This window comes from Convolutriloba macropyga, chromosome 15 (genome assembly GCF_964194025.1).
Source record: "Convolutriloba macropyga chromosome 15, txConMacr16.3, whole genome shotgun sequence".
NCBI lineage: Eukaryota > Metazoa > Xenacoelomorpha > Acoela > Convolutidae > Convolutriloba > Convolutriloba macropyga.
In genome coordinates this window covers 1,090,700-1,110,882 of record NC_134482.1, presented here as the reverse complement: position 1 = coordinate 1,110,882, position 20,183 = coordinate 1,090,700, and the positions used below count along the sequence as shown (strand labels likewise).

General features: G+C 34.0%; 1 protein-coding gene across 3 annotated transcripts in view; it reads right to left on the bottom strand.

The window, feature by feature from the left end:
• Positions 1-321: 321 nt before the first annotated feature.
• LOC142354695 (uncharacterized) overlaps positions 322-20,183 on the bottom strand; it is a 43,379-nt gene continuing 23,517 nt past the window's right edge. The window contains exons 4-8 of one of the 3 annotated variants that reach the window (XM_075407059.1): positions 15,207-15,328; positions 13,950-14,121; positions 10,847-10,945; positions 4,137-4,364; positions 322-425 (exon numbers count right to left, since the gene is read on the bottom strand). In XM_075407059.1, coding sequence (XP_075263174.1) covers positions 4,173-4,364; positions 10,847-10,945; positions 13,950-14,121; positions 15,207-15,328 — 585 coding nt within the window. In that variant the 3' untranslated portion in view covers positions 322-425; positions 4,137-4,172. Of the gene's footprint in view, positions 426-577; positions 743-3,851; positions 4,365-10,846; positions 10,946-13,949; positions 14,122-15,206; positions 15,329-20,183 lie in introns of those variants that run through there. The other 2 variants (XM_075407060.1, XM_075407058.1) reach the window with 2 other exon arrangements.

Below are 20,183 nucleotides of genomic sequence, written 5' to 3'. Positions count from 1 at the left end.
GTTACAACTAAAAGGAAATAGAATTTTTGCTAAACAGAGTTTTATTAATTAACAGAACTAATGATTCACTATGAGCAAAGTCATCCAATTCTGGAAATTCATGATGCGAGTAAAGAAGCTTCCCCGATTGCACATTTCATAAGGCGTGTTTGTCATTGAAATCATGTAACTTGCAATTCCATACAAACATTCCGGCTCTACAGTTCCACATTTGAACTTAAAGAGAGGCCCACCGTCGTCTAGGTAGCAAGTGTTTCCTCCTTTGAATATGGGAAAAGTGCAGATGTTGTCTCCTCTGCATGGAATAAGTTCAAATGGGTCTAGGCTCTCAAACTCTGAATGGTGGAAGGTCATTTCTCGCAGAGTAGGTGGGAAATCGGCACTCAATCGTGATTTGCTGGTCAAGGAAATGTTTCCTTTTCTCGCTGTGAACAATTGTGAAGCATAAAATTAGGATAATGATAAATAGCCTAATGAGCTATTGTAATGCGCTGAAAAGCAATAAAAGTTCTAAAATAACGTGTGGAGCGCATTTGAACGCACATTCAGTGACGTTCGTTCGAAACTCGTTTCGGTCCATGTGAATAAACTGAAGTGGGTGTTTTTGTTTGATGCGCCTGTTTGGTGTGTTTGATTGTTGTTGGTAGCTACTCTCATCTTCTCAGCCTGATATTATAGTGGGCCTATTTCTACGACTCGAAGAGGAGTTATGTTGATCTATTTTTTAGTTGATCCGGTTGTTCTGAAAGAGGATGAAATGTCCATATATATTAGAGTTTTATATGCAATCATGAGCTATTTTTGTGATTTCACCGTCATAGACGCTTTTTTTGAGCGGTTATGTACTTTTTTCTTGTTCTAAGTGAGTTAAGTAGTTTGATGAACGCAGATGCATTTTATTTTGGCATTGGTGGCTTTTTGATAATCAATCTAAATTTGTTTTAGAAAAAAACTAAAATTGAACATTTTGTGGCTCATTTTTTCTATTTTTGAATTTTTTTTCCCAATTCTTCCGTTTTTTGCCTTTCAGAATGTTTCGTCCTGTTTAATTGTTCGATAAAAGTCGGTTCGATTTAGTCTTTTAATTCTTGTGTTTTTTTTTGGTTTTTGAGCTGCCTTTTCGAGTTGTATCGTTCGTTATGTATTCTCATCATTTGATACTTTTTTGCTGAGCTGAAGAAAATTCTTCCAGACAGTGTATTATAAACAAAGCTTGTGGAGTCGCAACTAATGGAAAGTTTCAAAGAATAAAAATTTCATTGTTTTTCCTTTTCCATGATAATTTTTTCCTGAGATGGTTGTTTTAAATTGATTGGTATAATGAAGTTTATAGTTTTTATATCAGTAGTGATGTACTAGAGTGTAAGTTATATTTCGAGTCTATTCTGGAGTTGCCCGGCTATTTTTTTCACAAAAATCTTGATTTTTGAGGTGAAATTGCAGAATTGATTTTGTTCGAAACAGTAAGTGGAGAAAAAAAAGCGAGTGGTTGTGAGGCATGAAAATTCTCACTCTAATTTTGAAGTAGGTCAAGAAAAGTGTGTTTGAACACAAATTTGCTTTGTCGTTAGTGATTTTTTGTTCACATCCGGTTAATTTCGTTTAATATTTGTTTCGTTTCAATTTTGCTTTAATTTTCACTGTCTTAGTCTCCCCATACTTAGAAGATCTCTGACTATGAGTTTGAATTGATTTGAATAACTTCATGTTCGGTTTAAAATCCACTATTTTTGAAGAATATTATTCGATTATATGAAATTTTGTACGCTTATATAAAAGTTACAAGTCCTCCACCAGTCTGTTGGTTGCTGCAAAAAAATAGATCTTTTCCTATTCCTTTTGCGCTGCCCCCCAGTACGTTATGCAGCCCCCGCCCAACTTACAGAACACGTGTCATGGCATAGTGAATAACTAAATGAAATATATGAAAAAGTGGGGGGGTGCAAATACTATACACTCACTAACCTGAGGCAGAAACGGAAAAGATACAAAATATTTAATAAAACGAGTAAGAGCATGGTAAAAGTAGTTAAGAGAAATCAGAAATAGAAAATCTTTTTTAAAAAACGGCCTTTGCTACCAGTACTGCAGCTGAGCGCGCGTTCCATTTAATTTTGATGTAAAAGTAGGGAAATTTTTTCAGCGCTTTTAACACATACACTCGTTGACAAAGCAAATTCATAAAAAGCAAACGTACTTAGTAGACTACGTGTTTAAGAAGACAATTTTATTCAACATTACTTCGGCCCCTTCTCTAGGTTTTGTATCAATTGACGCTTAAATGACCAGGACTTTAAATAATATAAATCTGGATAAACTGATAAGCTTACCTACAGAAGAAATCAAGATCAAAGTTGGCAAGTTATCCATATGCAAGCAGCTGTATTGTGAAATCCACATGCATTCTTTTCAACTTGTTCCCTAATTTTAAACAAGATTTTGCGTTGTGATTTCAAAAACTTTATGGAAAAGTTGAACAGATTTCACGTGGGCCTCAAAATAAAGCTGCCTTAAGAACAATGTATGTTTTTTTATTAATTAAAAATTGATAATAAAAGTTCTCATCAAAATAGTCATGTCGATAGGATCAGAATTTCGTATACGGAAGCAAATTTCTCCTAAAGCAATGTTGTGGTTTAGATATATAGGGCTCACACATATCAAGAATTTTAGGTGTACTTACTCTAAAAAAAGTTATTTTTATTAGTGAAAGCGGTGATAAAAAATTTTCACCCCTAAAGCAACACATCACACCTCAATTGACCGGTAAAAATTACTAAATATAAGCGCTGTGTTTTTTGTTATCACTGCTTTCTCTTGGGAGCGGTTAATGATTTTTTTCTCCACTCAAGCGCCGAAAATAAAAAAAATTGATAAAACCGCAAATATTACAAAATTTCAACGCATTTGTTTCACATAAAGTTTATTAAATCTGATTTAAATTCCAAATGAATATCATAAACGTAACTGACAGATGGCGCAAGGAATAAGAAGTTGTTGACAAGAAATACATAAAAGTTTCGAACCCGTTTACGGATGTTTATTGTTGTAAGAAATCCGGTGAATGCATTGAAAACAAGAATTTCACTGCTGAAAACCGCAAATCTTACAAAAGTTCACTGCTTTCAGCTCAATTATATGAAGATGCGCGCGCTTTGCGGTAAAAAATATTATTGTTTACCGCTTAAAACCGCATTTCTTACCTTATTTTGTCAACAAAACCTTGATCCGGGTTATGATCATGCCCTCAAAGGTCGCACACTAGTGATAAAATGCTACCTAACTATAAAAGCCGCAGTCTGTAAATGATTTAACCGATCACAAATACTGCTTTTTTTGTCCTAAAACGTCAAACTAGAATTTCTGCGTTTCATCACCATGCTTTTCATGCGCTGCTGTGTCTTGAAATGTATTATCAATTTTTTTTGTGGCCATTGATAATTTGGATACGTTTTTTCTGGCTTGGATTAACAAATACAGAGTAAATTATCCAGTTTTCAAAAATACAAAAGCCTGAAAACCTTGATTTTCAACAAATCATTTTTATAATTACCATTTCAGGTACAACCAATGACGTAATAATTTTCACTGCTACTTGCAGAGCTACAAGCAACATCTTGCAAGATGGAGATCCCTTGTCCAGAGTGTTGAGCGATATTGAAAAATTGATATCTTGTCTTGGAGCAAAAGGGGAGAATCTTGAGACATAACTAGTCGAGGTGTGTTCTGTTTTCAAATTTTCTATCTGATCATTTCGATACCCTTTCAAAAAAAGCTTCGATAATTAGGCGCTATTGACTACCCCTCGCATTTGGTGACCCATATACACTAAGGAAAAAACTGCAATCGAATAGTTTCATTCCGATTAAATTACTCTTAGACAAAGCTATCAAACAATTTTACACGCACACATTAAATAACACTACTATATCAATGCAACTATCTTTGTCCGGACAATGAGTTCAAAATTGATATTGTAGGGCCGTCAAAAAACCGACTTTATTTTTTTGGACGGGGATAATTACCTTGTTTTTTCCTATGTAAAAGTCATGGATGACTTTTTTCGTGTTTTTTTTCCGGAGCCCAAATATTGAATAGGAAAAATGGAAAATATTAAGAGAAGTGTTGGTTTTAACTGTTTCAGTATTTTCTCCGATTTTAATTGAACTGGTCTATCGGTACAGGTTTCGATTGTTGTCATAGACTGAATTATTGTTGTTGTCGTCTTGTTTGTCCGGAGCCCATCTCCACCCAGAGTTCCTGTTGTGCATGTAGTCCCTCACACTCCTGTTATGCTGTTTCTTGTAACTCTCACTGGCTGCCTCTTCTGCCGTGTGTCTGTTCGAAGACTCCTTCGAGGGGACCTATTATAGACAAATTGACAAGACCTCAATTTTTAAAAAGGCAAAAATTTTTTCACAGAAAGATAAAGCAATGTTTTGCAGAGCTTTTTTAGAATTATGGAAATGTTTGCAAGCATCTTCCCAAGTTTTGTGCTGCTGGAGCATGAAAACTCTATACTTTTTTTATTCCAAAATGGGTGACTGTGTTTATGAGAATGGTTTAATGCGAAATGCCATAAAATATGATGACGTTGAAATCATCATAAATACTACTTTAATGTTTGTATTGCAAACTTATCCAGTTTTGCTATTTGAATCGTATGACATTTATTCAACAAATTTATAGCATTATGGACATGATGTCTCAAAAAAATAACTGCAATTTTACTATAAAATCTTCTTCTTTTTTAACTCACAAAACACGATCACTCAAACCTCAAAAAAGCAAAACAAAATTATTGAATCATTTTAAGCTTTTCTCGCAGAACTCAACTGACACATAACGTTTTCGAAAATGCCATAGTTTTTGGCGACTGAATACGAATGAAGTTGATGTGATGATAAACAAAACTGAAAAAATTGCTGTTTTTCGTTGTTTTCCATCTATGTCACCTGGAGCTTTCATAACAAACAGGAGCAGAGTGTAGAAAATTTTTAAAGAAGACAAAAAATTGTCAATTTTTTAGTTACGTTAAGGACTCAGTGCTTCAATTCAATTGTACTGAAGGTAGAAAGTTTCTAAGTAGGGTCACAAGGAATACATTGAGAACTTTATTCTCTATCGCCAATCGCCAGTCAGTTATTTTCTGATTTTTGACGACCTCATTCTAGTTAACAAGATTCTAAAGGCTTAATTTCAATGAATCCCTCAGACCACTGATCAAAAACTTTTGGGTGTGCAGAGACTAGGTCAAGCAAAAATTTATTCAACAAGGCCAAAGAAAATTTTTGGAGAAGTTGTGAAGATAACAAAGAGTAGCCCCATTCAACGTATTTTTGTCTCAAGTAAACAACCTTTCGAACTATTCACCATATAAAAATCTATGTCAGCTTCAAAGAGAAGTAAAAAAGTTTTTTGGAGGGGGAAGCAATAAAAAGAATCAAGTACAAAAGATACCCTTCAGGATAGAAAGTTTTCGACCAATTTTATTTATTGAAATTTGATGTTACCCTTATGTGGGAGAAGCCAGGCTGGTTGTTACAACGTCTGGTTAATATCATTATTATTATTGTTATTTTTATATTGCTGGAACAGCTGGATGAGAGCAAACAAAATGAATTAAAAATTGACAACCTTTTTTAAAGCAGAATACCAATATGTTTGAGTAACAGCACTGAATTCCTGCACAAGACAGCACAAAAATATATGTCTTTTATTCTGTTTTTAAAAAACTTTCTTAACTTAATTGACCTTGCTCACCAACAAAACCACTGATTTGTGCTTGGATTTTTGGCCATAGGATGACAAATCTTCGAAAAACAACAAAAACATAAAAAACTAAAGCTAAAAAAATTCACTAAAGTACTATCCGAACCAAAACAAATGCAACTGAATAGAAAATAATTGATAAACAAAACTTTTTCAGAAGCCGACAACATTGACCGATAAAAAATAAAACATAACCGACTACCGTCCTGTGAAGTGCCCTCAAACAACCAGAGAGCGAGTGAGGTGAGCGCTGTGGGGGGGGGGGGTGCGGGATGCACAGGTGGTTAACGGTGGGCAACAGGGGGGATGGGGGTATGGCAACAGGGGGCAACGGTGGGAGGGTGGTTTTTGGCTGCACGGGAACGATGAGCAGGGTTGGGGATTGGGGGGGGGGGGGGGGGGGGGAGTGAGAGGGGGGCTGATGTGGCTGGGGGGGGGGAGTTGGGTGAGTGATAACCGCCTTTCACACCATAAGTATAAGTCTCCAAAACAGTTTCTGTGAATCGCATACTTGGAGACTAGTGAGCTGAAAAGCTCTAAGAGCACGTAATGCCCGATTGGCGCTACCTGTTATCTTGTTTTTGAAGACGAAAAATCAGTCAAGTGAAAAATTGCATTAAAAAGACGGACAGGACTTATGTAATTGCTCTTTGTTTGAAAGCAATTAAACAGCTCTTCAATTTTTCAAACTTTACGTTTGATTAAATGCAATTTTATTGTTCCAGTTTTGCTTCCAGTGAAATGGAGTTAACAGTTGTTAGGTAGAGTGATTTTGCACGGCTGGAAACAAAGTAAATTTATTAATCGTCATTTGATCATTTCAATTCCATCCCGATTTAGTGGCTTTTTATAACCAACGAACATCTCCTAATGTTTATAGTGATTAAAACAATGTGCAATGACTTATTTTCAATTTATCCATAATCTCAATCCGAGTAAAATGAAACGGGACTTGAAATGAGCCAGTTGAAAAGAATATGCTTAAACAATCCAAAATATTTCAAAAATTTGTTTTTCGCCATATTATTGTTCCGACCCCTCTTGAGGGGGAAGGAACTATATACTCAAACGGGTTTTTTTGTTCAGTCAATTTTGGCCGATCGATATATTCATCGTAGAGAGTTGAGACTGGTAACATTAGAAAGCTTGTCCAGAGTAGATTATGGAATTAAAAAGATTTTTTCAATTTTCGTTTTTTACAGGGAGTTATCGAGGTTTGAATTTGGAGAAAATAGTGTGAATTCCGGAGAGATTTTATTCACTTTTTCCGGAATTTTTGAATAAAACTTCGCCAATTTTGCCAAAATTTGTTAATTTTTTTTGAAAGTGTTGTTGATTTTTATTTGTAAATACAAAAAAATCAAAAGAATATTGTAGGTTATTTTTATTATTTTTTTGTCAAAAATTCTGGCTAAATTTTTCAAAATTAAGATTTTTTCTTCAAAAACAGCACGAAATAAGATTCTTTGGTCCATTTTGATTAAATTTACAGGAAGTACAGGCCCAAACACTACTAACACAATTTTTGTCGACTGAAAAAGGGGCTTTTTTACATCAAGTTCCGTTGAGAGTGCTCTGTAATTAAAACTTCGCCGTTTTTTCCTAAATTTATTCGTTGATTATCAGAAACGCAGCATCTATTTTTGATTTTTTTACTAACAAAAAATCAATCTCTATAACATTCGAATAATTAAGTACTCTTAAAGAACAAACAGGATTAGCAGGGCTAGTTTTGGACCAATCTTGGACTGGTGTAATCCAAAAATAATTCGGATTGTAAACAGTCGGTCTTTTTTATAAAAAAAATCGATCTCTTCTACAATAATTAAAAAACAGAACATTTCAAAAAAAGCTCACTAATGATATTTTCAATTGGGTTCCTAATTAGCTCCACACTATTGTATCTAGTTGATTACTCGAAAGCTTATGGTCGTTTTGACTTTTAAAAGTATTTGATTTTCAAATAAATAATGACTTATTGAACATTTGCCTCTATTTTTCTCTTTCTTTGGTCAATTTGTAGCTTATTGTCCGCAATGAAAGAATTCTTCTTCTTTCTATTGAAATCAAATTCAATCTTTATTGCGGTTTTACGCCTTATGGTCTTTTTGACTTTTCAAATAAATAATGACTTATTGAACATTTGCCTCTATTTTTCTCTTTCTTTGGTCAATTTGTAGCTTACTGTCTGCAATGAAAGAATTCTTCTTCTTTCTATTGAAATCAAATTCAATCTTTATTGCGGTTTTACGCCTTATGGTCTTTTTGACTTTTCAAATAAATAATGACTTATTGAACATTTGCCTCTATTTTTCTCTTTCTTTGGTCAATTTGTAGCTTATTGTCTGCAATGAAAGAATTCTTCTTCTTTCTATTGAAATCAAATTTAATCTTTATTTGGGTTTTACGCCTTAAGTTATGGTTACTGGCTTTGATACAACTAGATTTCAAATTTGCTTAATTTTTATGTATTTGCCCAGTTTTCACGTTTTCTAGTTTTGTCACATTATCACGTTAATGACAGTTCTTGTATCTTATTATTGGCTATCAAAAAAGGCACAACTGATATTTTTAAAATGCTTGAAGTTATAGATTATGATTTGAACGGCTTCGACCGTTATTTCTCGAAGAGTTTAATTGATTTTTTTTTAAATTGTCTTTAATTTCCGTTTTTACTTTCGCTTTTAAGTCGCATGAAATTTTACTGTACAATGACCCCATTTAATTGCCTTTTCATGAAAGAATAGATGGGACGATATTCTGATTTTAGTAGATAGCTGGTAGCTTTATGACTCTGAAAATAATTGTTTTCCAAATTTAAAAAAAAACACTTTTTAACTTCGCAATTTTGTTGCTTTTATTGTCTGGTGGTTATCTAGTCTCGTTAATTACAGGTAAATTATGACATTATTGTTGTCAAAGGAAGGTTTCAAAAGGGGATTAGTGTCAAACAATCTAATGTTTTTGAAGAATTCATTTACTTTACTGGCTGCAACTCGAAAAAAAAGTAAATCAATTTTTGATTTTTGTCAAGTTTGGCGTTCTTTTTGTAAACATAAGACATATTCTGGATAATTACAATTCTCATGGGCTTGCTTTGGAAGAATATACGAACCTAAATAATTTTTTTCTGTAATTAATGGCTTTCACGTCTTTGGAAATACTTTTCTTCCAAAAAAATTTTAAGTGTTACTTATTTTTGCACTTTGTTTTCCATTTTAGTCTACTTGTTACCTTGCTTCCTTAATGAGAAGTCACGTACTACATTGTCGGTGGTTGTAGAAAGTGCAACTGAATTTTGATGGCCATAGTATGGCTGTACGGTTTCGCTTTACGGTTTTCTGCCAAGTTTCATTTGATTTTTTGTTTGTTGTCTATATATTCCTTTTGTAACCGCGTAAAAAATTGAATACCCGCAGCTACTAATAACTTCTTTGAAAGCATTGGTAATCGTACATCTATGGGATATTTTTTTTGATTTCTAATGGTTTTCATTATTTCAAAATTAATTGTTTTAAAAAAAATAAGCGAATTTTTTAACTTTACTCTTTTTGTTCTTTATTCTCTAATTGTTACCAAGCCTTTTTATTGACTACTCCCTTATCTTTTCTGGTGAATTACAAGTTATTTTGTTAAATATCAGTTTTATCTGACTGTGTTTTGACTTTGTTATTAGGTTTTGTTTTTCAAAACGGACATGAAGTTTTTGATGTAATTTTTGTTGTTGCTGTTGTTTGATTTTGCTGTTCGTCTTGACTCGCTTTCCTAATGTTTTCACATCTCATCAATCTAATGCGCCATTTTAACTCCACCACAGTTATTTGCTTTGGGGACTTTCTTTTCGTCCATACACCAATTTTTTTTTAAAATACTTGAATTTTTGGGTTTTTCTATGTGCCTCATTTGGTAGACAATCAAGCCAAAATTGTGGATGAGCGGGGTTGGAACCTTATATGCAATCGCACATTACCGAGTCGCCTTGTTTAAATAAGATATAATTTCTTGCTTCAATAGCTAAAGAGAGTTGAAGTCATTTTTTACAAGGCACATTTTTGCATTGGCACAACTAAAACAAAAAAAGAAGGTTCAAAGGTTCAATAATGAAAAGTTATAACTGTTCTGAAAAATGTGAAATATGGGGTTTATTAGGAAGATGACGTTTTCTGGCACGGTTTCTTCTTGTTCTAATTAATATAGACGTTTTTAATTCGATAGTCTTGATGAACAAATATATTTTGCTAATGTTTATATTATACCTGTCCATTACGTTTTGAAAACCACATTAGCTGAAAGCAGTGAAAAAGCGAACATTGTACACGAAATATAAATAAATCGAAAAAAAATTGCTAACTTCTTGATGCGAATTTTAGTGAAAGCAGCAATGCGTAAATTGGCGACTAATCCTTCCAAATAAAAGGACTAGAATAAAGCCGGTGACGAGATCTAAGGATTAGAGTCAATAAATCTAGAGTAATTACATAAATCGGTTACGACCAAGTTTAATTTGCTTCCCCAATGATTCACATCCATGAAGTATTACGAAATTAATGACTTTGAACCAATGTTTACATTTCAGATAAACGACGCCTAGTTTATTCTCATTGCTTTTGTTCGATAAGAGAAAACTTAGTCTTTTTCTCTCGCCAATTACTCTCGTCTGGTATGGTTCTATAAAAAGGTATTGTAGACATTTTCAAGAACCCCGACTCACTGGCCGGACACATAAGTGTTTTAGCCAAATCTTATAGATAAAAATATGTTTTCAATATACTTTATTCTCTGTCCGATAATTTTCTCACATTTAGTGATAGTATAAAGTTTTAGATTATCATGTTTGTCAAATCATAAACGCACAATTTTTGGCGATCTGTTCTTCAAAAGATGGACTCTTTTCGTGTGGACTACTCAGTTTGTGTTTCTATCATCTGACCTTGATAAAGGTTTTTCTGACGTCATTGAGGGCTCTTCATAAGGTTTTGATACGGAACGAAAACGAAAAGGAAACCCTTCAGGTTATACCGTTTCCATCACTCTCGAATACTTGAAATTGAAGCCGTAATGGATATAAACAAACCTTAATCATTGGCCACAAGTCATAGAGACCCTCTAGTTCTTTTCGGGTAGCCTCTTCCTTCTTAAGAGCTGACTGCCTCACATCTGGATCCGAATGTCTCTGAAAGAGAGGCCAAATATTAATAGAAGTCGCGGGCAGCTACAATTTTACAAACTTGATTTGAATTGTGGCTGTAAATATTCCCTTATTAGTGTACTGAAACATTTGGTAAGCAACGATGACGAGAAACTGCCTTTGAAAAGACCAGAAAAAGATTTTTTGGGAGCACAATACAATTTCTTTGTTCAGAAAACGAAAGTATCAACAAGGACAGCCATAATGGAGACTAGATAGTTATCTTGCAAGATTCTTGCAAAAGTGGTTGTGATGCAACATCTTGTAGCAACCCCGCAAAAATGGTTATCTTGTAAAATTCTAGAAAAAAAAATATATTTCAAAAATGTTGCACTTCAAGTACAGTTACGTACTTCGTGGATTACATTACAGATACAAATTACAAAACTGTTGATTATAATATCAAAAGAATGTTATTGAATTTTTTTCGCAAATGTCTTTATTGGCCATTATTTGTAGTGTTGCTGAGTTTGCAGAAATCAGAAAAAAACCACAAAGTTTGTCGATTCTAATTCGTATACTATACAAAAAAACTAACAAAACTTTAAAAAAATAAATACTAACAAAAAACCTTAACAAATATGTTCACACTTGTCTATGACGCCGTTGTTTTGATTTGAAAATACTGTATTTAAATGTGGCTGGACATAACATTCTTCCCGACTTGGACCTAACCTAGGTAATGTTTTTCTTTTTGCACTCAACTATTTGTAGGTTTACGTAATTTCAATTCTTTTTGGTGCAGAGAGAACTTATGTCACACAGGTCAACTTTAAAGTTTTCATGTACTTTGACCTCATAGCAAAGGAAAAAAAGTTGTGAGTGCATATTTCAGTGCATGCGTTAATGTACTTGACCTACGAACAAGACTGATAACCGAAACCGTAGATTACGTCAACGCTCCTACAAACTATCTTTATTGGACAGTTCACGTAACGGTTTTTAATGTGTGTCAGTTGACAGGTAGCAATTTTACTGGATCAATACAATCCAGCGTTGCTATCATTGATTTTTTTTTTAAAATTGGGTTAATTTTTGGCATTTTAAGATGAAGGCACTTAAATTACAAAATTAATTGTTATGTGTTAATATAGTATAGTTCACTATAATCCATATTTGAATCTAATAAACCAATATGAAAACAAGCTCCTGTGTCGTACACTATAAGGCCCTTCTTACATGAATTAGGATACGTTTTGTGGAATTAATGAGGTAAAAAGGACCAAAAGTTATACATTATTTGGTAGGGCTGTTAGCTCGTGATACTTCTTTTTTATCGGATTCCAAAATCAGGCGCATATGTAAGGTAACCTTAGTCCAGAAGACCAGCAAAAATGATGCAAGAAATTGTCGGTATACTCGGTTTGTTCCTCATGCTTGGTTTGCAACGTAAGAAACTTTCCGTATGTTCTGTTTGAATTTTAAGAATGCGGTTTTTTCCTATGAACAATTTAGTTTGCAAATGATTGTTTAGTCAGACGCTATGATAGCGTTTTTATTGCAAGAATTTAAGACGCTCTCCTCGGCGAAAAGTTTGCAAAGAATGTGCAAATATTCAAAATCATTTTTCAATTCGATGTCAAAACCTTTTGAGCAAATAAAAATTTTTCGTCTGCTTTCAAATTTTACAAAATAACAAAGTTCTTTATCATTGAGAACTGTGAACTTTGTTGAACAATTCAGATTTACGGAGTTTCATATGCTTTCTTGTGGTTTCAAACCAAACATTCCGACATTTTCTACATTTAAAATCAAACTTACTGACGATTTCTTACGATTAACACAAAAGATAGCGACGACAACCGATGACAACTTTTGCTCCATCAAATGCTAGAACATGTTGAAAAGTGTGAAAAATTCAGCAATAATCAATTTGGGTTACTGAAAAGAAAATCATCGAATGTTACAGTTATATTGTTGACAGAGTAAGTGAACAAATTGTTTGAAGAAAATGAAACTGTTGTTAGTATAATCTTGGATTTAGCCAAAGCTTTTTACTCAATATCTCACAAACTTTTTTTTGAAAAAAAAGCAAATTATGGATTTAGTACTGAATCAATTGCAATGCTAGAATTGTTTTTGTTTAACAGAAAACAATACGTGAAGAACAGTTTTGAATATTCAAACTGGATGACAATCAGTTACGGAGCACCTCAAGGAATAGTTCTCAGACCTTTGATTTCTATAATGTACATCGAAGACTTCCCAGAAAAATGAAAAAAGAGAGAACGTTTTACAGTTTGCAGATGACACTTGCATTATTTGTCATTCCAAATCCAATGAAAATCTTCTTCCTCTTTTCTCCAATCGTTGTCAGTTATGTCACTTCAGAGAGTTAATAGACAAATAAACTGGGGAGTAAAGGTTTGCCAGCTGCGCAAAAAGTTTGACAGTGCAAGAGAATTATTGTTGAGAGACAAAATTTTACCAGCAGAGCTTTTCATTATAAAAGTTTGTCTTCTTAAATTTTTCGACCTACTCTCACAATATAAAGAGAGCAGTCGGGAAACCAATAACTCCTCACTCAAGATTTTTGGAAAGTACGAATTGACCAAAAACTCCAGAACTGTCCACTTTTTTCCAAAGAATAAAAACCAATCCAAATGGAGTGACGGGTCACTGATCAGAAATTTTTCTAGGAAGTGGAATAATTTACCAGTTGAAATCCGAAAAGAAAAACTAAAAATACATTTAAGGAAAATCTAAGCAGCGAAATGGTCAAACTGCATGAACGTGTTCCAATAGATAGACAAGTAAGCGGCTTTAGGATAGTGAAGTATAAAGACCAAACTATTCATAAATTTACGAGGCAATTTTGAAAATGTAAATATTTAACCAAACGTTTTTGTTGTGGTTATAACTTTAAATTTACATTTTTGAAGATTAAAAAACGTAAGGGCTTCGTTGTTTCGGTCAGACTAAAACCTAAGTAATACGATTTTCTTAAGTTTGAAAACGACCTTTTCTGGACTGGAAAATATAAACTAACCGTGTCGAAGGGGTAAGCAGGTGCCGATTGCACTGCTGTGTTGCTGTTATTGTTGTTATTGGTTTCTGCCATGACTCTGATGATTTTTCCATCATGAGTGAGGATATTGCTAGTTCCCTCTGGGTGGGGACAGTTTCGTCTCATCTGTCTGTTCAGAGTCATGGGTCTAGCTCTGTAACAAACCAGGTACAGTTACAGTCTGTACAAAAACTATGATGCTGGGCCTTGAATCAATTGCCCTTATTTAGAGCGCATTGTTGCATAGGGTGTCAGGACAATTTACCCAATTCCATTTTAACCAATGCCATTATACCCAATGCCATTTTACCCAATGCCAACTTACCCAATTTAGCCTATTGGTAAATTAACGAGAACGACTATTTAGCCGACTATAAAATAAATGGCCCGTGGACTTGATATGAAACTATCACAACCGAACATGGGATTATATTGTCCACAAATATTTTAAACTGTTAGAGTATACACTCTAGTAAGTAAGTTGTGATCATAAGATGGAGCTTGAAATGATAGCTCAATATAAGAGAGCATAGTAAGACTCTCGCAGTGTGGACCAGTTGGCTCAGTAGAGAGCACAGGATTGCAATCATTTAAGAGATTGTGGGGTCGCAACCCGCAAAGTTCCCAAACTTTACTCTCACTAGAATGGTGTGGACATAGAATCAAAATAACAAGCAAAGAGTTGCTCTAATATAAACCATCCTTGTAATAGCGACTGCTAATTTGTAATCGGATAATTGAACGCAAAGACCAAAGTGCATTGGTTAAGTTGGCATTGGGTAAAATGGCATTGGGTAAAATTGCAGGTTGTGTAAAATGGCGTAGGGTAATATGGAATTGCGTAAATTGTCATGTAACCGTTGCATAGAGTTAGTACTTTTAACATCAAAAGAACCCGAGTAAATATTAAGCTGTACAATTTGTATAATCAGTGTATGATTCCGAAATGGTGCATTTTTGTTTTTTTTAAAGATTTTTGGGGCCTTTGTGGACAAGAGTTGTAATTAATCGTCAATTACTTAGTTTCACTTGTGCTCGGTGAAAAAATAATTTCTTAGAAGAACTAAGTTAAGCGGTGAATTTATGTAATTTCACCGCATTCACCACTTATCTTACAAAATTTTCCGCATTCACAGCTTATCTTACATAATTTTGCGTTGAATGGCGGTGACACATCGACCCGGGTAAACGAAACTTCAAAAATTTCTATTAAAACACAAACTGATACAATCCAACTACCTTATGTCAATGGGATCCATAGTGTCTGAGTAGTTCCTGTACTGTTGCATGTAGCTGGATTCCCCTGGCTGCATAAATGTTGCCCCCTGTTGACCCAAAACGTCACTGGTAAATGTGGGCGCCTGAAAAAATGAGAATATTATTAACCTATAAAGATCCTTATATCTTACATCTTAATTTATTGAAATCTGGCCATTGACATTTTGTTTGTACGAAGTTACAGAAACATTTGAGCAACAACAAGCCAAGAGGGGAGTGTTGGTTTCCGTTGAAGCAAATTTCGGAAGAGGGGTGGGGGGTTCCATGAAGTTTATCGTTTTTCCTAGTTCCGCGAAAAATGTGATTTTTGGTTCGATTCCCATTTCAGGCAGCGTAACGAATGAAATGAGAAGCTCCCAACTGCACAAAAACCTAACCCAAATAACTGGAAAACTGTTTATGTGGAAAAACAAACGCAGTGGGTGATAAATCCCGTTTTCCTCACTTTTGAATCGAAAGATGACGCAGTGGTCTGTTAAGAAGTAAAAAATATTTGGATCTGTTCCGTTTGTGCCCCCCCCGCTTAGTGGGTGAATTATTATTTATTTGCACCACCCAGACGCACGTGCCGTATTTTTATTTGCATAAAGATTCACCGGATCTATTCTGTTTCGGCCCCCAGTGTTTTTATAACCCCCACCCAGTTACAAATTATATGTTGTTACATAGCACGTTACTATGTAAGAAAATAGCACATGCGCCTGGGGGTTATAAAAGATTTATGCTCACTAAGCTGGGGGGGGGGGGGGGGGGGGGGGGGCAAAACAGAATAGATCCGATTTATCTTTTAATGACACGTGCCTGGGGGAGCATAATGTACTGGGGGGGGGGGGTTCACAGACGGAAATGATCCAAATATTTCAAGTATAGGTTAAACATATTGTGACATTCAGAATCATATAACTGCTTGAAAATTCTTCCCCTACAATTTTTGTTTAGGTGAAAACAATTCAAATCTTATCACAAAATGAAATATCAATGATTGGACAACTCATAATCACAAAAAAATGGGAAAAATAACACAAGAAATTACAAATTTGCACCATAACTTGAAATGCCGGAAAAATCTTTGAGAAATATCTTCTCAGACCGTTATGATTTACTTGAAAGATAAACATTCAAGTTTGTTGCAGGGCTTTATACCTCGTACCAGTTGCTCATTTTAGAAAGTAAACAAGGAGGCTCGGTAATGTGCGTACGCATATAATGGTCCGACCCCGCTCATCCACATTCTTGACTTAATTGGCTACCAAATAATCAAGAGATTAAAAACTTTCAAAATAATACATATCGTTCAATAAGCAACCAATGGAATACAATAATGCCACGCTAGAGGGTCGAAGAAAATTGTTGACAATAAGACTATTAGAAAGAACAATAATTTAAACCAAACAACAAACATTATTTACCGCCATAACTCGATGTCTATAATAAAAAAAATCATAACAAAATCAAACTCGCATCAGATAAAACCTAATTAAAACAATTTAACCTATACTTTAATAGAAAGGATATGAAACCTGTTCTCAATGCAACTGGTTAACCAGTCGACAAAAAAGAGAGCAAAGAGGTGCGAAGTTCAAAAAATACGTTTTTTTTCGAAAACAATTAATATCACAGTTATTAATGTCATTAGATATCTACTGAAATCACTAAAATGTTCAATTATATCTCCATGGGAAGCAAATGAGACATGTTATTACCCAAGGTCTAATTGCGCAAAATTTCAAAGCCAATAGGACCTACAATTACTGCTATAAACAAAAACGAAAACCGAAATCCTTTAAACGTTACAAATGTATAAAAATCTCAAACATTTTATGAAATCCCGTAATAATAGTAGCAACAAAGCCAGAAAAAACATTTTTTTAAAGCTAAAGCCATTATAAAGGTTGAACAATTGCCCACAGGAAACGCGTTGTAACCTGTGTTTACAGGTACTGAGAAACAAATCGACCGAAAAACCAAGTATTAAAAACAGACGATGCTCAAAAACCCAAATATGTTTCCGAAAACAAATATAATTTCAAAAATCATAGCCAACTTACGATGTCAACCAAACTGAATTACGTTGCAACACCTCGAGAAGCCAATTGGGCTTGTTAATATTGAGACTAAGTCGCCACCGATCAAAATAACAACAAAGACATAAAGAAGCCAAATTTTCAAATAATTTTACGACATCACACTGTTCATGGCACTAGGATTATAAGAAGTTACCTGCAAAAAAAGTTAATCATCGTTCTCCGCATTTTAATATCAACGAGTCTTCTTTAGAACAGACTACATAGACATGATAACAAAAAGAAACCCAAAAGTTGAACAGTGTAGAAATCTCGAAAATTTTTTATCAAACTAATTGGTCAGGGCAATCGGTCACAACGTATAAGCAAGCGCAAACAAACTGCATGAATCAACAAATGTAATTGAGACTTCAAATTTGTGAAATTGAGTTACTTGGTGACAAAAATGAAAGCGAAAAGGGACAGTTCAAACAAAATCTTCTTTTTTAAAAATTAATTTGAAAGTTATTAAAACATTCAACTTAAATCTTTTCATAAGTTGAGTTAATTATTAGTCCCTGGGAAACCACTGAGACTTATCTTCATCAGATATATGCGAACAACAACAAAAAGAAATGCAAACAGAGGAAAAACTAAATATTCCACAAAGATTTGCGAGATAACATGGGCTTAGCTAAAAAAACGTAAACTATTCAACAAATTCAAAAATACATCCAGATATGCTTTTTTCCTACTATATACATTTATTTTACGATGTTTTTCTGTTCAATTCGACTTGTCAATAAAGTGATAATTCGACAGGAAAACAAAATGAATTCATAAAATAAGCAATTATGCTAGAAAATCAAAACAAAAATGGAAAACGCGTAGTATCAAAAGTAAGAAACCATTAGTTGAGCATAAAGCGGTTGCAGATTTTATTTTATAATCCACAAGAATTTGGTTTCCGCCTGTTCTTACTAAGACTGCGCCCAAAGTTGAGGGATATAAGATAAAAATGGCGAAGTTCAAAATTTCAGCAATATTTTCTTAAAACACATACTTTCAAAGTCATAGCATACATTTGATAACAACTGAAAAATTTTTTCTGCTCATTTATACCTCACAAAAAATTAATTGGATCTGTGATTGAGGACACTTAGTCACTGAGCTACAAAAACTATAATAAATGAAAGCAAAATTCAAGAAATCCATAAAATTTTTACGAGAATAATTGGTTACAGCCATAAAAACCGTGAGCCTAACTCTGCAGTCCTTAAAGGATCTCGTTCAACGTCGTTTATTGCGAAAATTATCTGTCAGTAAGTCAGCCTTGATTTAAAATTCTTGTCAGTAATTTACATAAAAACTTTCATGTAGCCGAAATGTTTTGAAAAAAGGTCAAGCCCCATTTATATTCGAAAATTTTTGTTGTAATAAGGATCCATGTTGAGATCAAAATCCAGCCTAGATAAAGCTGCTCTTCTAAAAAATTCTCCGCTGTTCAAATAGTTGCGAAATAGATCAATTTTTCAACAAAATTTTTTCAGTTTAACAAAAATAAGTAATGCATTTTGTATAGTTGGCTAGTTTCAGTTTGCGAAAAACTATCAGAATTATGATTCCAGGATGCTCTTAAAACCACCGGGAGTATTAAGCCTAAAAGAATATTTCCACAGTCTTAAGATGCCTACTTCCATCAAATATGAAGCAAGTGGGCTAAAATAAGCAAATTTGGCATAATTGTAGCCAAAAAAAACTCGAAGGGAACATTTCAGCAACCCTCTTCTATCTGCAGCGATATAATCATTAGGACTACAGTTAACAATTTTAACATATTTTAGCAAGATTATCGAAAATATGGTCAAAAATACCGAAGATGTGAATAAAAACAGCTGAATTACATCTAATATTCACAAAACTATAAACTTCGAGAACTACCTATAAAAGCGAAAATTGAATAAAAACTCTTTGATTCCGTATTCTACGCCGGACGGGCTTTCTTTTGACACCACTCACAACTCTCTACAATGATTATATCGAGCGGCCAAAATTGTCTGAACAAAAATAACCCATTTGAGTATATAGTTCCTCCCCTACTAAGGTGGGTGGGAACAATAATGAATGACATATCAATGAAAAGATAAGACAAATCTTGTTCGCGTGTGACTCCCTGTTAAATGAATAGCAACATGGATTGGATCGACTAATAGCATTTTTTGCTTAGGAGCGACAAAGAGAGAACTGAGAGCTGAGGTAAAATAATGGAGTAGCATTGAGGGGATAGGCTACATGACTCAGCTTGAACTTCCGTCGTTCTGAAGTGGTTCCGCGAGAACCGCCAAGTGGCTCGAGATATTATATCAGAATTTCAAAGTGACTTCTGCAGATTCTCGTTACCTTGCTTAAAACACGAAACGTGCGCGTTTTAAAATGACAAAAATTTATGAAGGTTAAAATTCTGAATAAGTACATGGGAACTTCTGGTATTTTAACATTTTTGACACAATAGATTTTCAGCTTTTTAAAATGTACGCGTGATGGTTTTTAGTTTCAAATATAGAAAAGTTTATTTTTGCGAGGATTAACTGTTTTCCTTTTCCTAGCTGTTTCCGATATACTTTTCATAGTAAGATATATAGTCCGATATAATTTTCATGGGAACCTATGTTGTATTTTGTTGAAGCAAAAAAAGGTATGACTTGATCAAAAGAAACAAACAAATCATGTTTCCAAATTTTAAAACGTCATTGAAATGTATTTTGGATTTTTTGCTTTACTTGTTTGTTTGATTTTACTAGTTTTATTTTACAATACACAAAGTTTCGGTAAATTTTCGACTGGTGAATATATTTGTCAGAACTAGTACTAAAAAATTACCATTTTCTGTGGAACAGATTTCCAAAAGTTATCAAATGGTGATGCGATTCTCGAA